We start from the raw sequence: 22,934 nt of genomic DNA on the forward strand, positions 1-22,934 counted from the left end.
GTAGTTCTAACAGGGGGCTTTCCTTCCCCATAGTGAGAATTTAAATAGCCATGCCACCCACCACCTGCATGGTGCTGCTCAGCCTCTCTATAAACAGTGAGGAGTATCTAAAATGTACTCGTGCTTTGTAAGTGCAAGGTTTACAGCACACAAAAAAGGCTAAACTAAGATACTACAGAAACCTGATGTCATACTACTGACTCAGTATGGTTTTTGCCATGCCAGGATAACAATTAGCCACTGCCTCTGTGCTCGTATATTGTACATCCTTGTCAGGAAATAAGACAATAACATAGAATTAGCGGTACAGTCACAGTGGGATCGTCCCTCTAGAGTTCCATTGAAGTACCTTCACCTCTACCACGCCATTGCCCCAAGCAAAAAGAAACCTAGGCCTCAGCGGGAGGCGGTGACCCGATGTGTCCAGCCAGCTCCAACCCCTCTCGATGAACATAGAGGACAAGACAAAGTAAGACCAGTGGTCAGGGTCTCCAACTGACCCCTAAGATCATGTGCCAATGTGCTCCGTCGACCACGGAACACCCAGTCTTCAAATCGTCAATGTGAAAGCATGTCAGCTAACCCTCAAATTCAGACAGGAATTCGTCCCCCACTCCCCTCAGGAGGCCAGGTGCTCGAACATCCCAGTCCAGTCCCATGTCCCCGACTCAACCTGGATAATCAACATACCATGCAACAAGATTTCCACGGACTGAAGGCGAGCCCCCACTTAGGAGACAACCACCGCCCTGTCGGGCAACAGGATTCTCTTCTCCAACTGTTCTCTCGAGGATATTTTGCACTTCATCAAAGTGAGCACTCACAACCTGCACCAAGGAACCGAGACCATCTCCCATAACATTTGCCATGGCCGCATCATCCCGATGTTGAGAGTCAGCCCGCTCACCAGCAAAACCATCACTTCAAGCTGGGCCCCACCCGAGCCACGTCCGACCATCTCAATCAAACAAGGATTTCTTGGCTCCTCATCGCCAAAATATAGCTAGGGTCTTCCAGAGACATAGCGTAAGACTTCTACACCAGAAACAAATAATTTATAGGATGTGCATCAGGATTGTAAAAAAGGAATAAAAGATTAGTAGCGCCAGAATTCACGAAAATGCATCCACTCTCCTGAGCAATCATTTTAATTTTGATATTTTAAGAGGTTCTACGGTTAAAGTGCCACTCTGGACTGCGTCTTTATTAATCTGAGATCTTTATGATATCTTGTTTTTTTTCTTCTCCGATGTTCCCTTCGCTCACTTGTAACTTTTTAAAAACATGCAAAATCCTCTCTCGCCGTTCTTCCTGTGTTGACTTTCAGGGTCAGCTGGTCTGGAACATTGACTGCTGCAACTCACGCAATGACCGAATGAGCTTCACTTCTCCCAGACACTGGGCATTAGGAAATGTGTTGGATCTGATACTTTGACTCAAAAGTTGGCAAAATCAGGATTAAGATATCCATTAAATATATCTGTGTGGTAAAGCTATGTACCTGAGTTCTTTGTGCCAGTGCAACGCTCTTGCCAGCTTTATTTTCATTAACATTGAAGGTTTGGATCTGGAACAAGATATTGAATGATGCCAGAGCAACATTTTGACCTGGACCAAGTGCTGGAAAATTGGATTAAAATGAGTGGCTACTTTCTTCTTTTCTTTTTGGCCAGGGCAGATATGATGGGCCGAATGGCCACTTTCTGCACAGTAACTTTTCTGTGGTTGAACACCAATTTGAGCTCTGATCAAAATGTTGGTCAATGAAAGAGGTGTTAGGCTTCACAGGTGCCTGAAATACAAGTGTATTTGCGGCGTGGTAGCACAGTGGTTACCACTGTTGCTGCGTAGCACCAGGGTCCCAAGTTCGATTCCCGGCTTGGGTCACTGTCTGTGTGGAGTCTGCACGTTCTCCCCGTGTCTGCGGGGTTCCCTCCAGATGCTCCGGTTTCCTCCCACAAGTCCCGAAAGACGTGCTTGTTAGGTGAATTGGACATTCTGAATTCTCCCTCCGTGTACCCAAACAGGTGCCGGAATGTGGCGACTAGGGGCCTTTCACAGTAACTTCATTGCAGTGTTAATGTAAACCTACTTGTGACAATAATAAAGTTATTATAAGTGTGGATTTTTCCAGTGAAGATAATCTTGATGGGCCGTTTTTCAAGCCGCCGTCAATCTATGAAAGAGGACTTTGGTGTAATTCTGCATTGTACCAGATCGAATGTACCGAAAAGCAGAAAGCCAGATCTCTTTCCTCCAAACCAAAATCATTTAAAAACATACCGCCTTCTTTTCTCCCCTCAAATATCTTAAATTGTTCCTCACTCCGACATTCTAATTGCTTACCTCGTGTTAATTTTGTTGAGCAGTTACACACTTGTCAATACTGCTCCCTGGATTAGCTAACGGGAAGCACTGTTGGAGGTTGTTTCTATGTCTTTGCAATTCAACGTTAGGAACAAGATCACCCAACACCTTCATTACGAACAGATAGAACCCACTGTATAGTTACATTCCACGTTCTTAGGCATATTTTTGCTTTCAACCTCTAATCTGACAAAATGTTGCAAGGTTTCCTCCCAACACTTGCATGCCAAGTTCAAACAGTTGTTGAATCTTTCTCCATTGGATTGTGCTCGTTTCTTTTCAATGACTGGTGACCGCCAGCTGTCTCTAACCCAAGATGGACACAATAGTGCAGCCTGTGGTTAATACATCCCTCTCCTTACAAACTTAAATGTCAAGAAGTCACTTGACTTTCTGAGGCCTGGGCCAATGTCTGGACGTTGCAGTATTGAGCAGCTTCTGTCCCACTCTAATTACTAAACATGCACCTATTAGCGGGAGTATGAAACTTGTGTTATCCTTTCTGTAGTTGATGAATCAATGCTTTCGCGAGTGGCAAGGAAAATGCGAACATCTTGTACTACTTTGAGAAAATCTGTGAAAGCTTGAATTGTTCTTTACGTTGTGAGTTCAGAGGAAGTTTGATTTTCTAAAGCAGTGTTTAGTGCCCTCTCGTAATGTGTTCAAAAGAGACTGGGACAATGAGTCTCTTGTTTCAGACTGGAATAACCTCCGAAACAGTGTTGCATTGTCTAAATTTGTCCGTTTAATCAGCAATGTTAACAAGGGTATGCAATTAAACCTGTTTGATGGCAAATACCCTGCTTTTATAGAACTGGGATAACCCATAACTCTTATGTGCAGCCTCAGGACATTATGCACTTGGTGAGTCTTTTAAAAATAATGAGAACAGAATCTCCTGTGTGAATAATTTTTTTAAAGTGTATTACTCTCGATAATCAGAATTCTTTTGCCTTGCTGTATTAATGTTCAGGTATATTTTTTTCTCTTTATTCTTTCTTGGGAAGGACGTGCCACTAGCAAGGACGTGCCACTAGCAAGGCCAGCACTTGTTGCACACTCCAACATGCCCTTGAACTCAGCAGCTCAATGGAGCATTAAGAGTCAGCCACACTGAGCCTGCGATCACATAGGGTCAGACCAGTTGAGTCTGGCAGATTTCCTTCTCTGTCGGACATTTTAACCAAGATGGGTTTTTATGCAATTAACTTGTTTCATGATCGCCATTACTGAGACTAGATTTTTAATTCCAGATTTATTAATTGAATTTAAATTCCACCACCTGCATGGTGGGATTTGTACCTGTGCACTTGAGGAAAAATCACTTGACTTTGGATGGCTTGAACATCTAGACCTCTGAATCCAAAGTTGGTCTCGTAGCTTTGCAAATGCCACCATTCCTTTCTAAGTGTATTAGTTTTGGAAGCTTTGCTGTTAATATTTCCCATAACCGGGCGGCACGTGGTGCAGTGGTTAGCACTGGGACTACGGCGCTGAGGACCCGGGTTCGAATCCCGGCCCTGGGAGTTTGCATATTCTCCCTGTGTCTGCATGGCTTTCACCCCCACAACCCAAAGATGTGTAGGTTAGGTAAATTGGTCACGCTAAATTGGGGGGAAAAAATAATTGAGTACTCTAAATTTATATTTTTTAAAATATTTCCCATTACGATCACTGAAGTTTAGCTGCTCATTGGGGCCTTGCGGGTGTGGGGGAAGGGCTCTTACTGAGACTCCAACAATCTGGGTGACATAATGGTTGAGTAAACTATTCATTTTCCGACCTTATAATCCAGTTTCCTTGGCAGCACCATAATGCACGCTGCAGTTTTCTGCAATACTATTTTAGTTAGTGGTTGTGGGGTTATGGGGTGTGGGAGGAATGAGGGGGAGGTGAAGAATGATCGAACAGTAGATAGTTAGCAGCTAGAAAAGAATTGATTGCTCCAAACGACGTGCCTGCTTGTGTTATTCAACACTCTGCAGATGAATTTAATAGCAGTGTTTATCGATAAACTGCATGAAAAGTCCCCTCCATCCCAAAAATGTTGACACCTCCTGACTCTGTACATAATCTGCAGCCTTGTTTCTTTTTTTAAAAGGGCAACAACTGGTCTTCTGTCTTAAAGTCTAGCTGAGATACTTTACAGCAAGACACCAGCCAGCCTGAGCCACTCGCCACTTTAACCAGCTACATCCATGGGATGGTCACCTTCACTCGCCCCCTTTCTTTTAACACTTATTTATTCAGATTTTCAAAATATTTTGTGAAACCACATTTATTTTTATCTTTTAGATGTTGATGCCTTTTCACCAACATCTTCTAATATATGTGCGAATGAATTTAGTGTATCCCTGTCTTTTTGGGGTGGGAGGGCGGAGGGGGAATTGGATGTGGATACTTTAGTAACTGTTTGATCACTTCCATAGCCATAAAAGTCGACGTTTCACGATTTTGCACATGCGCAAACAATAGAACAAATCTTTTAATTTTGATTCAAACCTAGCTGTGCAGGACATGTGCTGACGCAGTACATGTCTGATGGACAATAGGTTCTATCAAAGGGACCTCCGGTGGCGTAATGTGTTGGGGGAAAGACGTGCATGAGGTAGAACACTGCACATTTTGCCCCTTTTCTTAGCACCGCGGAGTGTATACAATAAGTAACGAAGATCAGGTGCTACTAAAATGCCCAACAAAGTCAAGGAAAGGAAGATTGAGAGCAGAAGCTCATCAACGGAGTCTGATGCCTCTCAGAACTCATCAAGTAAAATGGTTTCGTGGTGCTCCATTCACCCCACTAACGACCAAGGTTCTTTCTAGAACCGTGGCAAAGGAATTCAGAAAGCTCTGACATGTGTCGGAAGACATCTCAGGAAATCAATCAACGAGCCCTTGGCCCCCATTCCAGCCACCATGGGGAAAACTAATTGGACTGTGGAAATGGTAATGTGGCGACCAGAACTGTATTCCAAATGTGGCTGAACCAAAGTCTTATACAACTGTAACTTAACCTGCCAACTCATGTACTCGATACCCCTTCCAATGAAGGAAAGCATGCCGTATGCCGCCTTGACCACTCTATCAACCTGTGCAGCGACCTTCAGGGTACAATGGACCGGAACACCCAGATCTCTCTCTACATCAATTTTCCCCAGGGCTTTTTCATTTACCGTATAGTTCGTCTTGAATTGGATCTTCCAAAATGCATCACCTCGCATTTGCCCGGATTGAACTCCATCTGCCATCTCTCTGCCCAACTCGCCAATCTACGTATCTTCTGCTGTATTCTCTGACAGTCCCCTTCACTATCTGCTACTCCACCAATCTTTAAAACAAAAAAATTTAGAGTACCCAATTATTTTTTCCAATTAAGGGGCAACTTAGAGTGGCCAATTCACCTATCCTACACATCTTTGGGTTGTGGGGGTGAAACCCACGCAGACACGGGGAGAATGTGCAAACTCCACACAGACAGTGACCCAGGGCCGGGATTCGAACCCAGGTCCTCGGCACCGTAGGCAGCAATGCTAACCACTGTGCCACCGTGCTGCCCTACTCCACCAATCTTAGTGTCATCTGGTTTAGTGGGCTGGTTTAGCACGCTGGGCTAAATCGCTGGCTTTTAAAGAAGTCCAAGGCAGGCCAGCAGCACAGTTCAATTCCTGTACCTGCCTACCCGAACAGGCGCCAGAATGTGGCGACTAGGGGCTTTTTACAGTAACTTCATTGAAGCCTACTCGTGACAATAAGCAATTTCATTTCGTTCCATTTTTAATCTGCAAACTTGCTAATCAGACCACCTATACCTTCCTCCAGATCATTTATGTATATCACAACCAACAGTGGTCCCAGCACAGATCCCTGTGGAACACCACTGGTCACAGTTCTCCATTTTGAGAAACTCCCTTCCACTACTACTGTCTCCTGTTGCCCAGCCAGTTCTTTATCCATCGAGCGAGTACACTCTGGACCCCATGAGATGTCACTTTCTCCAACAGCCTACCATGGGGAGAAATCCTTGAGGGCCAAGATGTAAGACCTAGAAAATAGGTCCAGGGACTTCCGGCGGCTGTGATGGAGTAGGAAGCCACACATTTGGGAGCTCCCGTTTTAAAGTACTTTTCGGCTCTTTTGAGAGCCCAAAACGGAAATTTTTCGACTTCTCCCGGTGGGGGAAGGTATGCTGAACAACTTTCCCCGCAGTCCATGCCTCGAACTCGGAGTGGAAAGGGGGAAAAAACGGCACCAGCTCCTCAGAAAAAACGGGGGAAGGAAACCAAGATGGCCGCCGGAGGAGCCCCAGAGGATTGGAGGCTGTGGGCCCAGGAGCAACAAACTGATCTCCTGCGCTGCTTTAAAGAATTCAAGGATGAGGTGCTGAGCTCTCTGCAGGAAACGAACAGAAGGCTGTCAGAGATTCAGTCCACCCAGGGCGCTGCCATCAAGGAGTTGCAGATGCAGGCCGCTGAACGAGAGGAGGAGGCCGTGGTCCTCGTGAGTAAGGTGGAGGGGCACGAAGCACTCCACAAGAAGTGGCAGGAACGCTTCGAGGAGCTTGATCACCGCATGAGGCGGAAAAACCTGCGGATCCTGGGCCTTGCGGAGGGGCTAGAGGGGTCGGACCTGACAGCCTACGTGGCTGTAATGCTGAACTCGCTAGTGGGGGCCGGGTCTTTCCATCTGCCCTGCGAGGTGTTTGTGGTGCACCCTGGAGACCAGGAGGAAGGAATTGGTAGGCTCCCACTTAGGCGGGCAGGGGGGAGCTTTAGGTACCTGGGGGTGCAGTGCCAGGGACTGGGGGATTCTTCACAAGCATAACTTCACCAGACTTGTAGATCAGATGGAGGAGGAGTTCAAGAGGTGGGACATGCTGCCATTGTCGTTGGCGGGGAGGGTACAATCCGTCAAAATGACGGTGCTTCCGAGGTTCTTGTTCCTCTGTCAGTGCCTGCCCATATTTATCCCCAGGGCCTTCGTTAGGAGAGTGACTAGCAGTATTTTGAGCTTTGTGTGGGCACATGGGACTCCGAGAGTGAAGAGGGTGTTCTTGGAGCGAGGAAGGGATAGAGGCGGGCTGGCGCTGCCCAACCTTCTGGGGTACTATTGGGCAGCCAATGTGTCAATGGTGCGTAAATGGGTGATGGAGGGGGGAGGGGCGGCGTGGAAAAGAATGGAGATGGCGTCATGTAGAGGTACGAGCCTGGGTGCCATGGCAACGGCACCGTTGCCGCTCTCCCCTAAGAGGTTTACCACGAGCCCGGTGGTGGCGGCGACCCTAAGAATCTGGGGACAGTGGAGACGGCATCGGGGGGAAGGGGGGACTTTGCCCCCGACGATGTCGCGGGCGCTGATCTCGTTAATTTTAAAGAAGGACAAGGACCCCCAGCAGTGTGGTTCATACAGGCCCATATCTCTCCTCAACGTGGATGCTAAGGTGCTGGCAAAAATCCTGGCCACCAGGATAGAGGACTGTGTGCCAGGGGTTGTGCACGAGGACCAGACAGGTTTTGTGAAGGGAAGGCAGCTGAACACGAATGTGCGGAGATTGCTGAATGTCGTCATGATGCCGGCGATTGAAGGGGAGGCAGAGATAGTGGTGGCGCTGGATGCGGAGAAGGCCTTCGATAGAGTGGAGTGGGGGTACCTATGGGAGGTGTTGGGGAGGTTTGGATTTGGTGAAGGGTTCATTAGATGGGTAAGGCTGCTATATGAGGTCCTGATGGCGTGCGTGGCCACGAATAGGAGGAGGTCGGAGTACTTCCGGCTTTACCGAGGGACCAGGCAGGGTTTCCCCCTGTCCCCCTTGTTGTTTGCACTGGCAATCGAGCCGCTGGCGATGGTGTTGAGAGATTCAGAGAGGTGGAGAGGCTTGGTGCGAGGTGGAGAGGAACATAGGGTGTCGTTGTATGCCGACGACCTGTTACTGTATGTGGCGGACCCGGTGGGAGGGATGCCGGGAGTGATGGAGTTGCTAGCTGAGTTTGGGACCTTTTCAGGCTATAAACTAAATTTAGGCAAGAGCGAGGTGTTTGTGGTGCACCCTGGAGACCAGGAGGAAGGAATTGGTAGGCTCCCACTTAGGCGGGCAGGGGGGAGCTTTAGGTACCTGGGGGTGCAGTGCCAGGGACTGGGGGATTCTTCACAAGCATAACTTCACCAGACTTGTAGATCAGATGGAGGAGGAGTTCAAGAGGTGGGACATGCTGCCATTGTCGTTGGCGGGGAGGGTACAATCCGTCAAAATGACGGTGCTTCCGAGGTTCTTGTTCCTCTGTCAGTGCCTGCCCATATTTATCCCCAGGGCCTTCGTTAGGAGAGTGACTAGCAGTATTTTGAGCTTTGTGTGGGCACATGGGACTCCGAGAGTGAAGAGGGTGTTCTTGGAGCGAGGAAGGGATAGAGGCGGGCTGGCGCTGCCCAACCTTCTGGGGTACTATTGGGCAGCCAATGTGTCAATGGTGCGTAAATGGGTGATGGAGGGGGGAGGGGCGGCGTGGAAAAGAATGGAGATGGCGTCATGTAGAGGTACGAGCCTGGGTGCCATGGCAACGGCACCGTTGCCGCTCTCCCCTAAGAGGTTTACCACGAGCCCGGTGGTGGCGGCGACCCTAAGAATCTGGGGACAGTGGAGACGGCATCGGGGGGAAACGGGGCTCGATGGAGGTTCCACTGGGTGGTAACCGTCGGTTCATCCCGGGGAACACGGATGGGGGATTTAGGGGGTGGCAAAGGGCGGGCATCAGCAAATTGAGGGACCTGTTTATTGGCGGGAGGTTTGCGGGCCTGGGGGAACTGGAAGATAAATTTGGCCTTCCCCAAGGGAACATGTTCAGATACCTGCAGGTAAAGGTGTTTGCTAGGCGACAGGTAGAGGGATTTCCTTTGCTGCCTTCGCAGGGGACGATGGACAGAGTGCTTTCGGGGGTGTGGGTCGGAGAGGGGAAGGTGTCTGACATCTATAAGGTAATGCAGGAGGTGGGGGAGTCGTCAGTGGAGGAGCTGAAGGCTAAATGGGAGGAGGAACTCGGGGAGCAGATAGAGGACGGGACTTGGGCGGATGCCTTGGAGAGAGTCAACTCTTCCTCCTCGTGTGCGAGGCTTAGTCTCATCCAATTTAAGGTGCTGCACCGGGCCCACATGTCCGGGACCAGGATGAGTAAGTTCTTTGGGGGTGAGGATAGGTGCACCAGATGTTTGGGGAGTCCAGCGAACCACGCCCATATGTTCTGGGCATTCCCAGCACTGGAAGAATTCTGGAGGGGGGTGGCGGAGACGGTGTCGAGCGTGGTTGGATCCAGGGCCAAACCAGGGTGGGGACTTGCGATCTTTGGAGTTGCGGTAGAGCCGGGAGTGCAGGAGGCAAAAGAGGCCGGTGTCCTGGCCTTTGCGTCCCTAGTAGCCCGCCGAAGGATTCTGTTACAGTGGAAGGATGCAAGGCCCCCAAGCGAGGAGACCTGGATCAGTGACATGGCGGGATTTATAAAATTGGAAAAGGTCAAATTTGCCCTGAGAGGATCAGTACAAGGGTTCTATAAACGATGGCAGCCTTTTCTGGACTTCCTGGCTCAAAGATAGGTACCTTGGTCAATAGCAGCAGCAACCCCCGGGGGGGGGGGGGGGTGCACTGTTGTACTGTCTATTCTGTAATTTTGTAGTGTGTTAATTTGCGTTGTTAAAATGCTGTGTTGTTCATGGAGGTGGGGCAAATGTATATGATTGTTAATATTATTGTTATTTTCGGTATTTTACTAAGGTGTGTCAATGTTGTATAAAATCAAAATTTTTCAATAAAAATTATTTCAAAAAAAGAAAATAGGTCCAGGAAGCAAAACATTCGAATTGTGGGGCTGCCGGAGGGGATGGAAGGTCCCATGCCCATGGAATACTTCTCAGGCATGCTCAGGAAGATGGTGGGTTAGGTTGGATTCACATTCCCACCTGAGTGTACTCTGGCCGAGGCCTCATCCTGAAGATCCACCCCGGGTTGTGACAGTGAGATTCCACAGCTTTAGGGGAAAGGAGAGAGGTTTGAGATGGGTGAGGGAACACAATGACTTTAAGTGAGAAGGCCACTCCATCAGGCTCTATCAAGACATGACTTCTTGTTGGGTTGAATTCATAAAAGTGAATTCTTGTGATTTTGCAAGAGACCCATTTACGGGTCTAGGCTACGCAAGGGGTCGATGGGGCAGGTCTTTTATTCGGGGGGGAAACCTACGCAGACACGGGGAGAACGCACTGACAGTGACCCAAGCTGGGTATCGAACCTGGGATCCTGGCGCAGTGAAGCAACAGTGCTAGCCACTGTGCTACCATGCCGCCCGTGGGACCACATGAGAACAATCCCAGCTAGGAGGAGGATAGTCTAGTCAACTGTGAGAAAGGCTGGAGTGAGGTTGAAAAGGACTAGGAGGGGGTAGTTCACCTCTGTCACAGTCATGCAGGATGTCCTTTGTGACTTTGGGAACGTAGGAACAGGAAGAGGCCATTCAACCTCTGGAACCATTCAATGAGATCATGGCTGATCTGTGACCTAACTCCATATACCTGCCATTGACCCATATCCCTTAATATCTTTGCTAAACAAAAATCTATCTCAGATTTAAAATTAACAACTGTTCTAGCTTCGATGGCTCAATTTGTGGCAGTTTTGAACCTCTACCATCCTTTGAGTGAACAAGCGCTTCCTAGTCTGGCCCTAATTTGTAGACTATGCCTTCTATTTTTAGGTAGTTTACTTTTATCTCCCCTTATCTCCCCTTTCTTTCCCTATTAATATACTTGGATCATAGAATTTGCAGTGCAGAAGGAGGCCATTCGACCCATCGAGTCTGCACCGGCTCCTGGAAAGAGCACCCTACCCACGGTTAACACCTCCACCCTATCCCAGTAACCCCACCCAACACTAAGGGCAATTTTGGACACTAAGGGCAATTTATCATGTCCAATCCACCTAACTTGCACATCTTTGGACTGTGGGAGGAAACCGGAGCACCCGGCGGAAACCCACGCACACACGGGGAGGATGTGCAGACTCCGCACAGACAGGGACCCAAGTCGGAATCGAACCTGGGACCCTGGAGCTGTGAAGCGATTGTGCTATCCACAATGCTACCATGCTACCCAGACTTTGATCAGAACACCCTTAACCGTTCAAATTCTTGCAAAAACAGGCCTAATTTGGTGTAAACTCTCCTCCTAACTTAACCCCTGTAGTTTAGGGTGGCACGTTCCCAGTGGTTAGCACTGTTGATTCACAGCATCAAGGACCTGGGTTCAATTCCAGTCTTGGATGACTGTCGGTGTGGAGTCTGCATGTTCTCCCCGTGTCTGTGTGGGTTTCCTCCCACAGTCCAAAGATCTACAAGTTAGGTGAATCGGCCATGCTAAAATTGCCCCTCAAGTGTCCAGCGATTAAGTGGTGGTACTGGGTTACGGGGATAGATTGGGGGCCTTTTCAGAGGGTCGTTGCAGACGCGATGGGCCAAATGGCCAAATGGCCTACTGCACTGTATGGATTGTGTGTATGATTTTCTTGTAAAGTTACGTTGCTCTCACTCCAGGGCCAAAATACCCCCAATGGTACCCCAACCTGCTCACAGTGACTCCAAAGTGGGGTCTAACCAGAGGTTTTTCTATAGCAGCAGCATAACTTTGATAAGAGCCTATTTGGATCTGTGGCCAAGGCTGAAACCTGATTTTGACAGATTCAAACATGGGAGTTCCAGGAAAGATGGGCATGATTTTAGTTTGTTACAACAAACTCGACAATGTCAGCCAAGAGCTGACAATCTAGGGTGAGAGAGGTGGTGGTGAGAGAGAGCTGGCAGGCTGAAACGTTCATGTGGAACCTGCTTGAGCTGACAGTTTTTGGAAGTCAAATGTTTCACTTTAACAGCTGACAGGTCATTTGTGGTTCAGTACAGAGTACTGGCAGCTTGGTTGATGGTAGAAAACTTCAGGTGCAGCTTTAAATTTACAGTTCCAAATGTTTGGCAAAGTGCAACTGTGTTGTTTAGTTCATACATTTTAACTGCTGGAAATGATTATAGGTCCTCTTTCTCTGTTGCCATGCTTCGCCAGTCGTGTATGTTCAGTTTATTCCATTGTTTTTTTAGCCACTGCCACATAAGCACTCTCTCACTGTACTTTCTGGGAATGTTGTGTGATGTGTAGATATCTGTCCAGCATGATTTCTCTGCTGATGCAGTTTTCTTATGTTGCCCATTTCGGGAGGGGGGGGGGGGGGAAGAGTGATATCCAGTCCCATATTTAGAAAGATTTAAGATGATCTCGAGTGAATCAATAAGAGGGCACGTGAGATTGAAAGACAATCAAAGCTGTTGTGCTGTTTTCACAGGCTCTGGCCTAAATTTCTCTGGTAGTTTTTTAAAAAATTTGATTTTGTTTTTCCCCACTACCAGCTCGGGTTCGCTGACCTCAACCTAGCGGAGTTTGCAGGTTCAGGTTCCACTGCACGCTGCTGTTTACTGGAGGGGTATGATACAAAGAATACTCGACAGGACAACTCTATCCTTAAGGTACTGTTGGGGAGGCAGGGAAAATTGAGGTTAATTTTTTGAAATCGGATTCAAAATATCTAGACCTTTGGGTGGATGTTTAAAACGTTCTTATAATCCTGTGGATTATTCGAACAGGGGGTAGAAGAATTCTTTTGTCTAGCTAATATTCCTCCCATCAGCAAAAACAGGTCCCTTATTTCACTAATAAAACAGAATGCTGGGGGACGGGAACGAGACCTCCTCCGTTTTGAGGCACCTCCTCACAGGTTAAACTTCAGTGAAATAAAGGGTAACCACAGCTGTTAAGGCCACCTCCCAGAATACCTACGGTACAAAAGGAGGCCATTCGGCCCATCAGGTCTGCACTGACCTGAAAGAGCACCCCACCCAGGCCCACTCCCCCACTCTATTCCCATAACTCTGCAACCCCAATTAACCATTGGACACCAAGGGGCAATTTAACACGGCCAATCCACCAAACCTGCACATCTTTGGACTGTGGGAGGAGATTGGAGCACCCGGAGGAAACCCACGCAGACGGGGGAGGAATGTGCAAACTCCACACAGTCAACCAAGGTTGAAATCAAACCCTGGCGCTGTGAGGCAACAGTGCTAACCACCGTGCCACCTGTGGCGTTGATAAACAGCAGTCCTCGTGTTGTTAGTGGGATCCGGTGATTGCTTGCTGTGTATTTGGCAACACGACAAGAGTGACTGCTCTTCAAAAATGAAATATCCTTTTTGGCTATGAAAGACAGGTCTAACTTTTTTTTTTAGGTTTAAAAATACAGATCTTTCTTTTCCAGGTAATTAGCCAAAACCTAGTATTCGCTAGTATATCTCAACAAGTTGCTTCATTTTGTTTGAAAGCACCAACACTTTCCTGAAACACCACCTATTTTTGGAGCTATTTTTTTTAATGACTTGCTGCAGATGGCTTGCTGTACGGACTGTGTACTGCTGACCCACTGAAAGGATGCTGCACTGTGATCAGCTCCATGCCACCAGCAAAATACAAGCAACGTGCTGACAAACGTGCAAAGATATTATCGAAATAACGGGGAGCATGAGTAATTGCACAGAGTTGAGATATCTTTGGGACTCGGATGACTTCTAATATTTTGGTCTGAGTTTCTCCTGAATCTGGATGATATTGCTGCCTTTTAATGATTTGACTAGCCATTATTTAATTTTGTTGAAATGCTATTACCCTTGCATTCTGAAAGCTACTTTAAAAGTAACAATAGCCTTTTTAAATAGAAGTTTTGTCCAGTTTCTTACGAAACTTTTTCTCTTCGCAGGTCACCATAGGCATGCAACTGTTGTCAGGAGATCCTTGTTTCAAAACGTAAGTGTTTCAGCAATGATTACCCTAGCTTTGCGTATGAATTCAATACGGTTACAGCTGGATACACACAGATAATAAAAACAGCACGACTTGTATTTTTCGAGATGTTGATGTGATTCAACTAATTGCTCTGTCTCAAACTTTTATTTTGAGGTTTTGGGTTTAGGTGTACTTTGGAAATTGATGCTGGATTGCCAGCAGAGTAAATGCTCCATGCCGATCCAATTCCGAGCGTCCGTTTCCTCGATTCGCGTTTACCACTGTCTCGGGCGTCGGGTACTGACACGAGATTTGTCGTCAGCCTGATTCAGTCAGATGAAACAGGACATGCTGGGAGGTCTGTAGGAAGCTGCCTTGTGTCTCTTGTCCCTGTCTGGATGCAGGAAAACCCAGAAGGGGAACATGGCAGAGAAACATTTACTCCTTTCCACCCCAGTACAGCATTGACAGTTTGAAGATAGGAACTTTGAGCATCAGTCCTATACTGTACAATTTTTAAAGTCTTAATAATGCAGTTTAACGGTGGTAGGGCTCTTCAAAGGAGTATTTTCTTGACTTCTCACAGGAACTCAAACAAATACCCAACATGTGTCCAGTGAAGAATTCTGAATGAATAAAGTTTGACTTCGCCGGTGTATCTCATTCCCTGCCCACTCCCCTCCAAATAAAACATCTGAAGGGATAAAATTGCTAAAATATGTCGGCATCGGGTGATGTTGTGTAAACTGTTAACTGTGAGGAGGCAGTAAAATGGCACTAAAAGTTTTTAAATGATTTTACATAAGCGCTTAAAACTGCTGAAGACTTGTCAGGGCAAAGCAATGAAACAGTACCTGGTGGTGATTCGTCCCAAGTCTAGTCAAATGTGTTATGGATGGGTTCAATTTGTATTAGTTGCTGAGCAATTGAAACTGTGAAGTAATTATTTTATTTGGTGTGAAATATTTCCATGTTGGGAGTTTCTAAAAAATGGCCTGCCCTTTTCCTCTGGGATCCATATTAAAACTTTATTTCATGCCAGGTTGAATTTTGACTCTGCATACGTTAAACGGCAACAGTTTATCAGTTTTAAAACTTTTTGCCAGGAGCAGTTGCTTTTTCCAGCGGAGAAGGCGAAGGGGAGATTTTTTTTTTCGTAAAATCTGTACAAGTGAAATGCTCATAAGAGTTCCCAACCCGTGTGGATTTGACTGGCTGGATCATGGGTTGTGAATCAGATTCTCCGATTTGTTGCCGTTTGAAATGGTGGATTAGGATGATGTAAAATCTGACTCTTCAAGGATTTTTGTGTGTCCACGGTAGATGAACTCTATGGGTAACCCAAGGCGTTGCCTTGTGTGGGCCGAGAGATTCCGAAATGGTGGTGCTTTCGGAATGCAACATGCTCTGCAAACTACAGGACTACGTTTTAAACAATCCTACGACTTGGTAACTTCCTGTGTGGGTTAGTTGCTTTCCAAAAATAACCAATGAAGTCAGTGAAGCTGCACATTGTTACTCTCCGTACCAAGTGTGGACATCCTACAATGTCATAACTAGTTTAGCTTGTCTTTTTTAAAGAGAAGTCTTAAACTCCGCTTCTCCTGAGCTTTGGCAAACCTCTCGACGGAATATTATTGAAGCATTGAGCTGATTGCAGATCGGAGGTAACTGTTGTGTTTCAGCAAGGTGGGCGATTCCCAACTGCTCTCTGAAGTGGCCCAACAAGCGACTCCATTGCCATAAAGGCAGCCCACCGCCTTTTTTTAAAATTAATTTAGAATACCCAATTATTTTTTTTTCCAATTACGGGGCAATTTAGAGTGGCCAATCCATCTACCCTGCACATTTTTGGGTTGTGGGGGTGAAACCCACGCAAACACGGGGAGAATGTGCAAACTCCACACGTACAGTGACCCAGGGGCGGGATTGGAACCCAGGTCCTCAGCGCCGTAGGCAACAATGCTAACCACTGCGCCACCGTGCTGCCCCTCCCACCACCTTTTTGAGGACACTTGGGGATGGGCAATAAATACCAGCCTTGACAATGATGCCAACATCCCACGAGCAAAGCAGGTTGCTCTGTCTTTGTAGAGTAGCATTGACCTCCTGGATGACATTTCAAAGGTTTCATATCTGTTTTGTATTGATTCCTATTCTTTGCTAAGTAACTCCTTCAAGTAATTGTGCTTTTCTTGCATAAATCTTTTCTGAGAATATTGACGAGATGGTGCACAGTGGATGGTTCCGCACATAGATTTCCGAGAAACGAGGCAATCAAACGTGATGGCAAACATTTCTTGGTGGGGGTTTTGCCAGCAAAGTTTGTCAAGAGTCAAAGAATCTGTTACTGCTGCGTGATAGATTAACCTCTGACACCACTCTCTCCTTAAATGCACACTCAATAAATTTGACAATAGCTGGTTGACATCCAGCCAGTGGTGTTGGGTGACATTTTTCGGATATGTATGGACATCAGTTGTTCAAATGATGAACTAAATACTAGAAATGCACTTCAGTATTTGTCTTGTTGGCATAGTGATATCGGTGAAATGCAATGGAGTTGGACCAGCTGAACTGGATCAAATGTGCTTCGTGTTGCACTATGCACATACTGGTTGGTCTGCTCGCTGGAGCATTTGGAAAAGTTACTTTTGACTTATTGGCGCTCCTTCAGTTAATGGAGATTGTGAAGAGCGGATTCAATTCTGTGATTATTTTTGCCTCACAAATAAATATATTATTCGAAACCCTCACTTCTGCCAGTAAACTGCAAGTAATTGAACGAGGACTGCGAAGGAAGCTGGTTCCTAATGTGATTAGCATCTTGAGGTTTAAGAATTTCACCCTCTCCATCCGTTAATATTTATGAGGCACTTGTATTTTTAAAAAAAAAGAGAGCTTGGGCGGCGCAGTGGTTAGCACTGCTGCCTCACGGCACCAAGGACCCGGGTTCGAACCTGGCCCTGGGTCATTGTCTGTGTGGAGTTTGCACATTCTCCCCATGCCTGCAAATACCAAATATGTGCAGGGTAGGTGGATTGGCCATGCTAAATTTTCCCTTAATTGGGAAAAAAGAATTGGATACGCTTTTTTTTTTAAATAAGCTATACACCTGTCAGGGAAATATCCCTCGTGTCATAATTTGCATATTTTCTTCCATTTGGTAGGTTATATGCCATGTTTCCTTGGACCATTCCTTACTGATTATTTTAGTGTGCGACGCTCAAGTTAGGTTGTAAAGTAGCAAAGGGAACGTCATAATTTACACCGTGGCGCCGCTTAAAATATTAGTGTCTCAGTTTGCTGGGTCTCATAAAATTCCTGCATTTTGCTGGCATACAGTTCCATTGGTGGACAAGCCTTTGTCTAAATGGCCACTCTTCCTGTCGGCCTGGGCAGTCAGTGGGTTTGGTGACCATCCCACTTTGCCCCAGGCGGCATTGTGTTTGGTTCAGTGAGACATTGAACAGCTTAATTTCCCTCCTGAATCACTGGGGATTGTCCACCCGTTTTTCTCTCTCATAAGATGTAGGAGAATAAGTAGACCATTCGGCCCATCGTGTACCATCACCACCCTATTTCTGCTCTTGCTTATTGGAACTCAGTCACTCGCCATTCTTTGACTGATAGAAAGGAGACATTATACTTTGATGTGTGAACATCAGAGCTGGTTGTAAGGAGCTTCTAATAGGTTGAAACATCCTTATTTATCCTCTCTTCTCTTCACCCCCCTCCCCCTCTCTACCCCCCTATTCATTTGTGCCTGCAACGCCCCAGTTGATCAAAGTTTTTGAGGTTGGGAGTTGACGTGAAGATGAGTGCCCAATATGTATGATTCACCAATTATGGTGAGCTTTGAACGTCAGCAGTCAAAACTAAACTAAAACAATTGTTCTTTGTTGAGGTCGTAACTGTGGCAACAGTCAGAAGTTTTACAGCACCAAACGTTATGCAAAGCATTGCCAAGACTGCATTGCTGAAGGGTGACTGAAGACTATTCTTTCCAATCTGTGTATGTAACAAACTGAAGAAAATCTATTGTGCAACCACCTGAAAAGTCAGTGTAATATCGCAAAAAGATTGAAGAAGCCACCAACTTCACAATACTTTGTAACCGCAGAAAGAATGGCCTTTCTTGAAAGGCCAGCCGTTTGGAGATTGTGCTCATGCCTGACCCTAAAGGAGGCTTCAAAATGGAGAGCAATGCTTTATAAAAAAAAAAAGCAACGTTGAAAATTTCAAACCTCTGTACTAGCGGCAGATGGTGAGAGTGCCCTCTGGCATCTCGCTCAACCTTATTTTCTTGTCCCATCGAACATTGGAATTTTGTACACAATCAAAATGTTTAGGGTTCCTGTTGACTAGCTGTGTATGGTGCCGAACTATATAGAGCAAGAAAATCCTGGCTCTGATGCTGAATGTGTGTGGATGTGGATAAGGACTGGGTGATGGGTGGCCAATGCAGGCTTCAATGTTTTTTTTAAAAACTTCTTGGGCAACTAATTGGGGTGGCGGTGAGGATTGCCATCTCCGTGGAACTTTGTGGCCCATTAATAATTTCAGAAGAGGTGAAAACTGAAATTGCGGAGAGAGTGGCTCAATTACGTTCTGTAACAGATCTTGCTATTCTTTTCCTGGATGTATTGACACCTTATTTGGGCATGACAGCCTGTCTATGTGACTCTTGCTACTTCTAGCCTTTAAGAGCAATTGACTGCAGACTGTTTTGAATCCACCACACCTGGATTTACCTGAAATCCACGCTCAGCTCCTGCAATTGTCATTAATCTCATTCTCGCTGTACTATTTTTTTTTTTTCTGTCTCATCAATTAAGCCTCTACTTTTCAGGATCTTTTTAGTCCACTTTGAACCTGTGGGTGTGGGGTTCCTCGCGAGTGTGGCTCGGCTGGTTTGGATTTAAAGTGACTGAGCCATTGGGATGATCGTGTGCTCGTGCCCTTGGAAGTGGGGCTGGGAACTCTCAACCATAATCTGGTTTGAAGGGCTCAGTGCTGCCACTGAGACCAACGCTGGCAGCAGTTCGGACCACACTGCCAATTGGACCAAATTGGCTGTGTTTGTACGCAGCCGTGGCAAAATACTAACAGACAGCCAACCTGTGTCGAAGGCAACCTTTACAACAAGCAGCTTCTTGCCGCTTTGTGCTCACGATCCTCTGAAAAATGTTACCCATTTCATTCCTGTGAAATGTTATTAGCTTCACAGCGCAGTCTGGTTTAGCACAGGGGCTGGTTTAGCACAGTGGGCTAAACAGCTGGCTTGTAAAGCCGAACAAGGCCAGCAGTGCGGGTTCAATTCCCGTACCAGCCTCCCCGAACAGGGGGCGGAATGTGGCGACTAGGGGCTTTTCACAGTAACTTCATTTGAAGCCTACTTGTGACAAGCGATTTTCATTTCATTTTCAGTCATGACTGCTGTTGAGGTTAATTTGCTATAAACGTTTCCATTGCACTCACTGGGCAATATTACTTTTGCAGTTAGAAAATCTCCATTTTGTTTCACTGTGTCAGCATTGTGTGTGAGAATACAGTGTGTGTGTGCTGCCCTCTGGTGCCTGTAGCTATCTGGGCTATTTTCAACATCAAGATTTGACCAAGGTGCTCAAGATCACGGGTGACCTGATCAGAGAAGATGAGGAGAAACCATTCCCAGCGGCAGAAGAGTCGCGAATCAAAGGAAGCAATGGCGACCTGAGGAAATACCCTTTTTACACAGAGGATTAGGATCGGGAATGCTCTGTCAGTGTGTGTAGCGAAGACTGATACAGTCAAGCCGTTCAAAAGAGAACTGGCTAATTGCCCGAAGAGAGAGAAAATTGCAAGGTATTGGAGAAGAGGCAGAGGAGTGGGTCTATTTGAGAGAATCTTTCACAGAGCTGGCACCAATACAATGGACCGGATGCTCGTCTCTTGTGCTGTAACAACTCCATGATTCTATGAATATCGTCATCTTCGTAATTTGATTGATACAGATGAGGGTAGCCAAGTTCGGGAGAGTTACAGTAGCTTGGTGATTGTAGTACCAACCAGACCAGTAATCCAGAAGCATGAACGAGTGACCTGGGGAGTATGAGTTCAAAGGCAGCAGAGGGAACTTAAATTTCAATGAATAAGTAAGTTAGGGATTTTTTAAAAAACTCACCCATCCATCACAGTGACCATGAAACAACTGGATTGTTGTAAAATCTCATGTGGTTCACTAATATCCACTTTTAAGGAAGGAAATCTGATGTCCTTAACTTTGTCTGGCCTACATGTGATTCCAGGCCCAAAGCAGTGTGGTCGACTCCATTGTCATAGAATTCCGACAATGCAGAAGGAAGCCATTAGGCCCATTAAGTATGCACCAACCCACTGAAAGAGCACCCTACCTAGGGTCAGGCCCCCACCCTATCCCTGTGATCCAACCTAACCTTTTGGACACTAAGGGGCAATTTAGATTGGTCAATCCACCTAACCTGCACATCTTTGGGAGGAAACTGGAGGAAGCCCACGCAGACACGGGGAGAATGTGCAAACTTCACACACAGCCACTCGAGGCTGGAATTGAACACGGGTCCCTGGTGCTGAGGGAACAATGCTAACCACTGTGCCAGCGTGCTGTCCTTTGAAATTGTCCAGCAAGCAATTTAGTTGTGCTGGTGGCAATTAGAGATGGGCAATACGTGGGCACCCGTATCTCATGAATGAATGAAACAAAGCTCTTTGGCTCATCATTCCAGTTAATGTGAATTTCCCTCCCGTTTCAGCCCCCAGCTTCCAGGATCTTTCATGATTAAATTGAGGACGGAAAATTTGAAATTTAGAACCAAGGATTTTGGAGAAAGAAAAGCCGGTTTGCCCCAGGGAGCATGGACAGGGGGTTCCGGTTATGGCGGAGAGCGGGGATTGAGAGGATGGGGGATATGTTCATAGAGGGGAGCTTTCCGGGTATGAGGGTGTTGGAGGAGAAGTTTGGGTTGGCGAGGGGAAACAAATTCCGGTATCTGCAGGTGCGGGACTTCCTACGTAAACAGGTGTCAACCTTCCTGCTCCTACCGCTAAGGGGGATTGGGTAGGGGAGGAGAGTGTCTCGGACATTTATAAGGAGCTTATGGGGTCGGAGGAGACGCAGCCCGAGGAGCTGAAGCGCAAGTGGGAGGAGGGCAGCACGGTAGCATGGTGGTTAGCATAAATGCTTCACAGCTCCAGGGTCCCAGGTTCGATTCCCGGCTGGGTCACTGTCTGTGTGGAGTCTGCACGTCCTCCCCGTGTGTGCGTGGGTTTCCTCCGGGTGCTCCGGTTTCCTCCCACAGTCCAAAGATGTGCGGGTTAGGTGGATTGGCCGTGCTAAATTGCCCGTAAATTGTCCTCAAAAGTAAGGTTAAGGGGGGGTTGTTGGGTTACGGGTATAGGGTGGATACGTGGGTTTGAGTAGGGTGATCATTGCTCGGCACAACATCGAGGGCCGAAGGGCCTGTTCTGTGCTGTACTGTTCTATGAGGAGCTGGGAGGTGAGATAGAGGATGGCCATGTCCAAGGTGTTAAAAACAAGGGTGGCGCTGAGTCCAGAGGTGGCAATTTTCGGGGTATCAGAAGATCCAGGAGGAGAAAAAGAGGCCGACGTTCTGGCCTTTGCTTCCCTGGTAGCCCGGAGACGGATACTATTAGCTTGGAGGGACTCGAAGCCCCCCAAAGTCGGAGACATGGCTAGCTTTCTCTGTTTGGAGAAAATCAAGTTTCCGTTTGCCGATTTCTTTGCGTGAAATTAATCGTCAGCCGACCCGGGGGGGGGGGGTGGTGGTTAGAGTAGGGGGTCAATGAGGGTGGGACCTGTACGAGAGGTAAATGGCTTTTGCACTATGTTTGTGGTTCATGTATATTGTTTATTTTGTTGTTACTATGTTACTATACCAAAAATACCTCAATAAAATGTTTATTTAAAAAAAACATTTACTGAAGATAAGTAGCTGCCAAAAGTGCAATGCTTTACTGACTGCTTGGCATCCAAAGGGAGCATGGAGCATTCCCAGACTCGGGAACAGATTAGAGCTCTGATTGAAGCCCCTCACCAACCCATCCTCAGTATTATTGTATGTGATTTCAGCGTGCTTCTGGCACCCAAACTTACTGCGTGCTTCTTTCTGCATTGCATGCCTGTATTCGTAGTGATGAAGTAAAGAATTTGGGGCTGAATTTTATAGCTGGTTTGAGATGCAAACGTTTCTTTAACTGCGGAATTATGAGAATTTGTTCTGTTTCTTCCTCTTCCTCCTGCTTTTGCACAAATCTGGGTGAAGAAATAAAATAAATGTTTGCTAAAGTAAACAAAATACTGCAGATGCCAGAATCTGAAACAAACACCACTGTAAAAGCTCAGCAGATCTGGCAGCATCGGAAGCGAGAGAAAACATTAGCATTTTCCGAGATAGAAAATCTGTTAAATACTATATTGTAGTATACTGAAATCTCTCCCAGCTACAATACCGTATCTCGGAGTTTTCCCCTCCCTTCTGATGATTCGAACAGACTTGAAACATTAACTCTGATTTCTCTCCCTACAGATGCTGCCAGACCTGTTTGATTTTTTTTCCTACATTTTATTTGTTTGAAATAAATATTTGCGTTTTTTTTTTATTATCTCACTATGGGAACTTTTCACACTGAACTTATTTGCAACAGCTATTATGTGGGCAGCACTAGCTGTCATT

The 22,934-nt window shown here is 46.5% G+C and overlaps 1 protein-coding gene across 3 annotated transcripts in view; it reads left to right on the forward strand.

Annotated features, from left to right (window-relative positions):
- Window positions 1-22,934, forward strand: part of LOC119955416 (protein FAM102A-like) — a 119,430-nt gene that overhangs the window by 79,528 nt on the left and 16,968 nt on the right. For all 3 annotated transcript variants that reach the window (XM_038781519.1, XM_038781521.1, XM_038781520.1), the window contains exons 4-5: window positions 12,795-12,911; window positions 14,195-14,241. In XM_038781519.1, coding sequence (XP_038637447.1) covers window positions 12,795-12,911; window positions 14,195-14,241 — 164 coding nt within the window. The remainder of the gene's footprint in view (window positions 1-12,794; window positions 12,912-14,194; window positions 14,242-22,934) is intronic.

Source organism: Scyliorhinus canicula, chromosome 21 (assembly GCF_902713615.1).
Source record: "Scyliorhinus canicula chromosome 21, sScyCan1.1, whole genome shotgun sequence".
Lineage (NCBI taxonomy): Eukaryota > Metazoa > Chordata > Chondrichthyes > Carcharhiniformes > Scyliorhinidae > Scyliorhinus > Scyliorhinus canicula.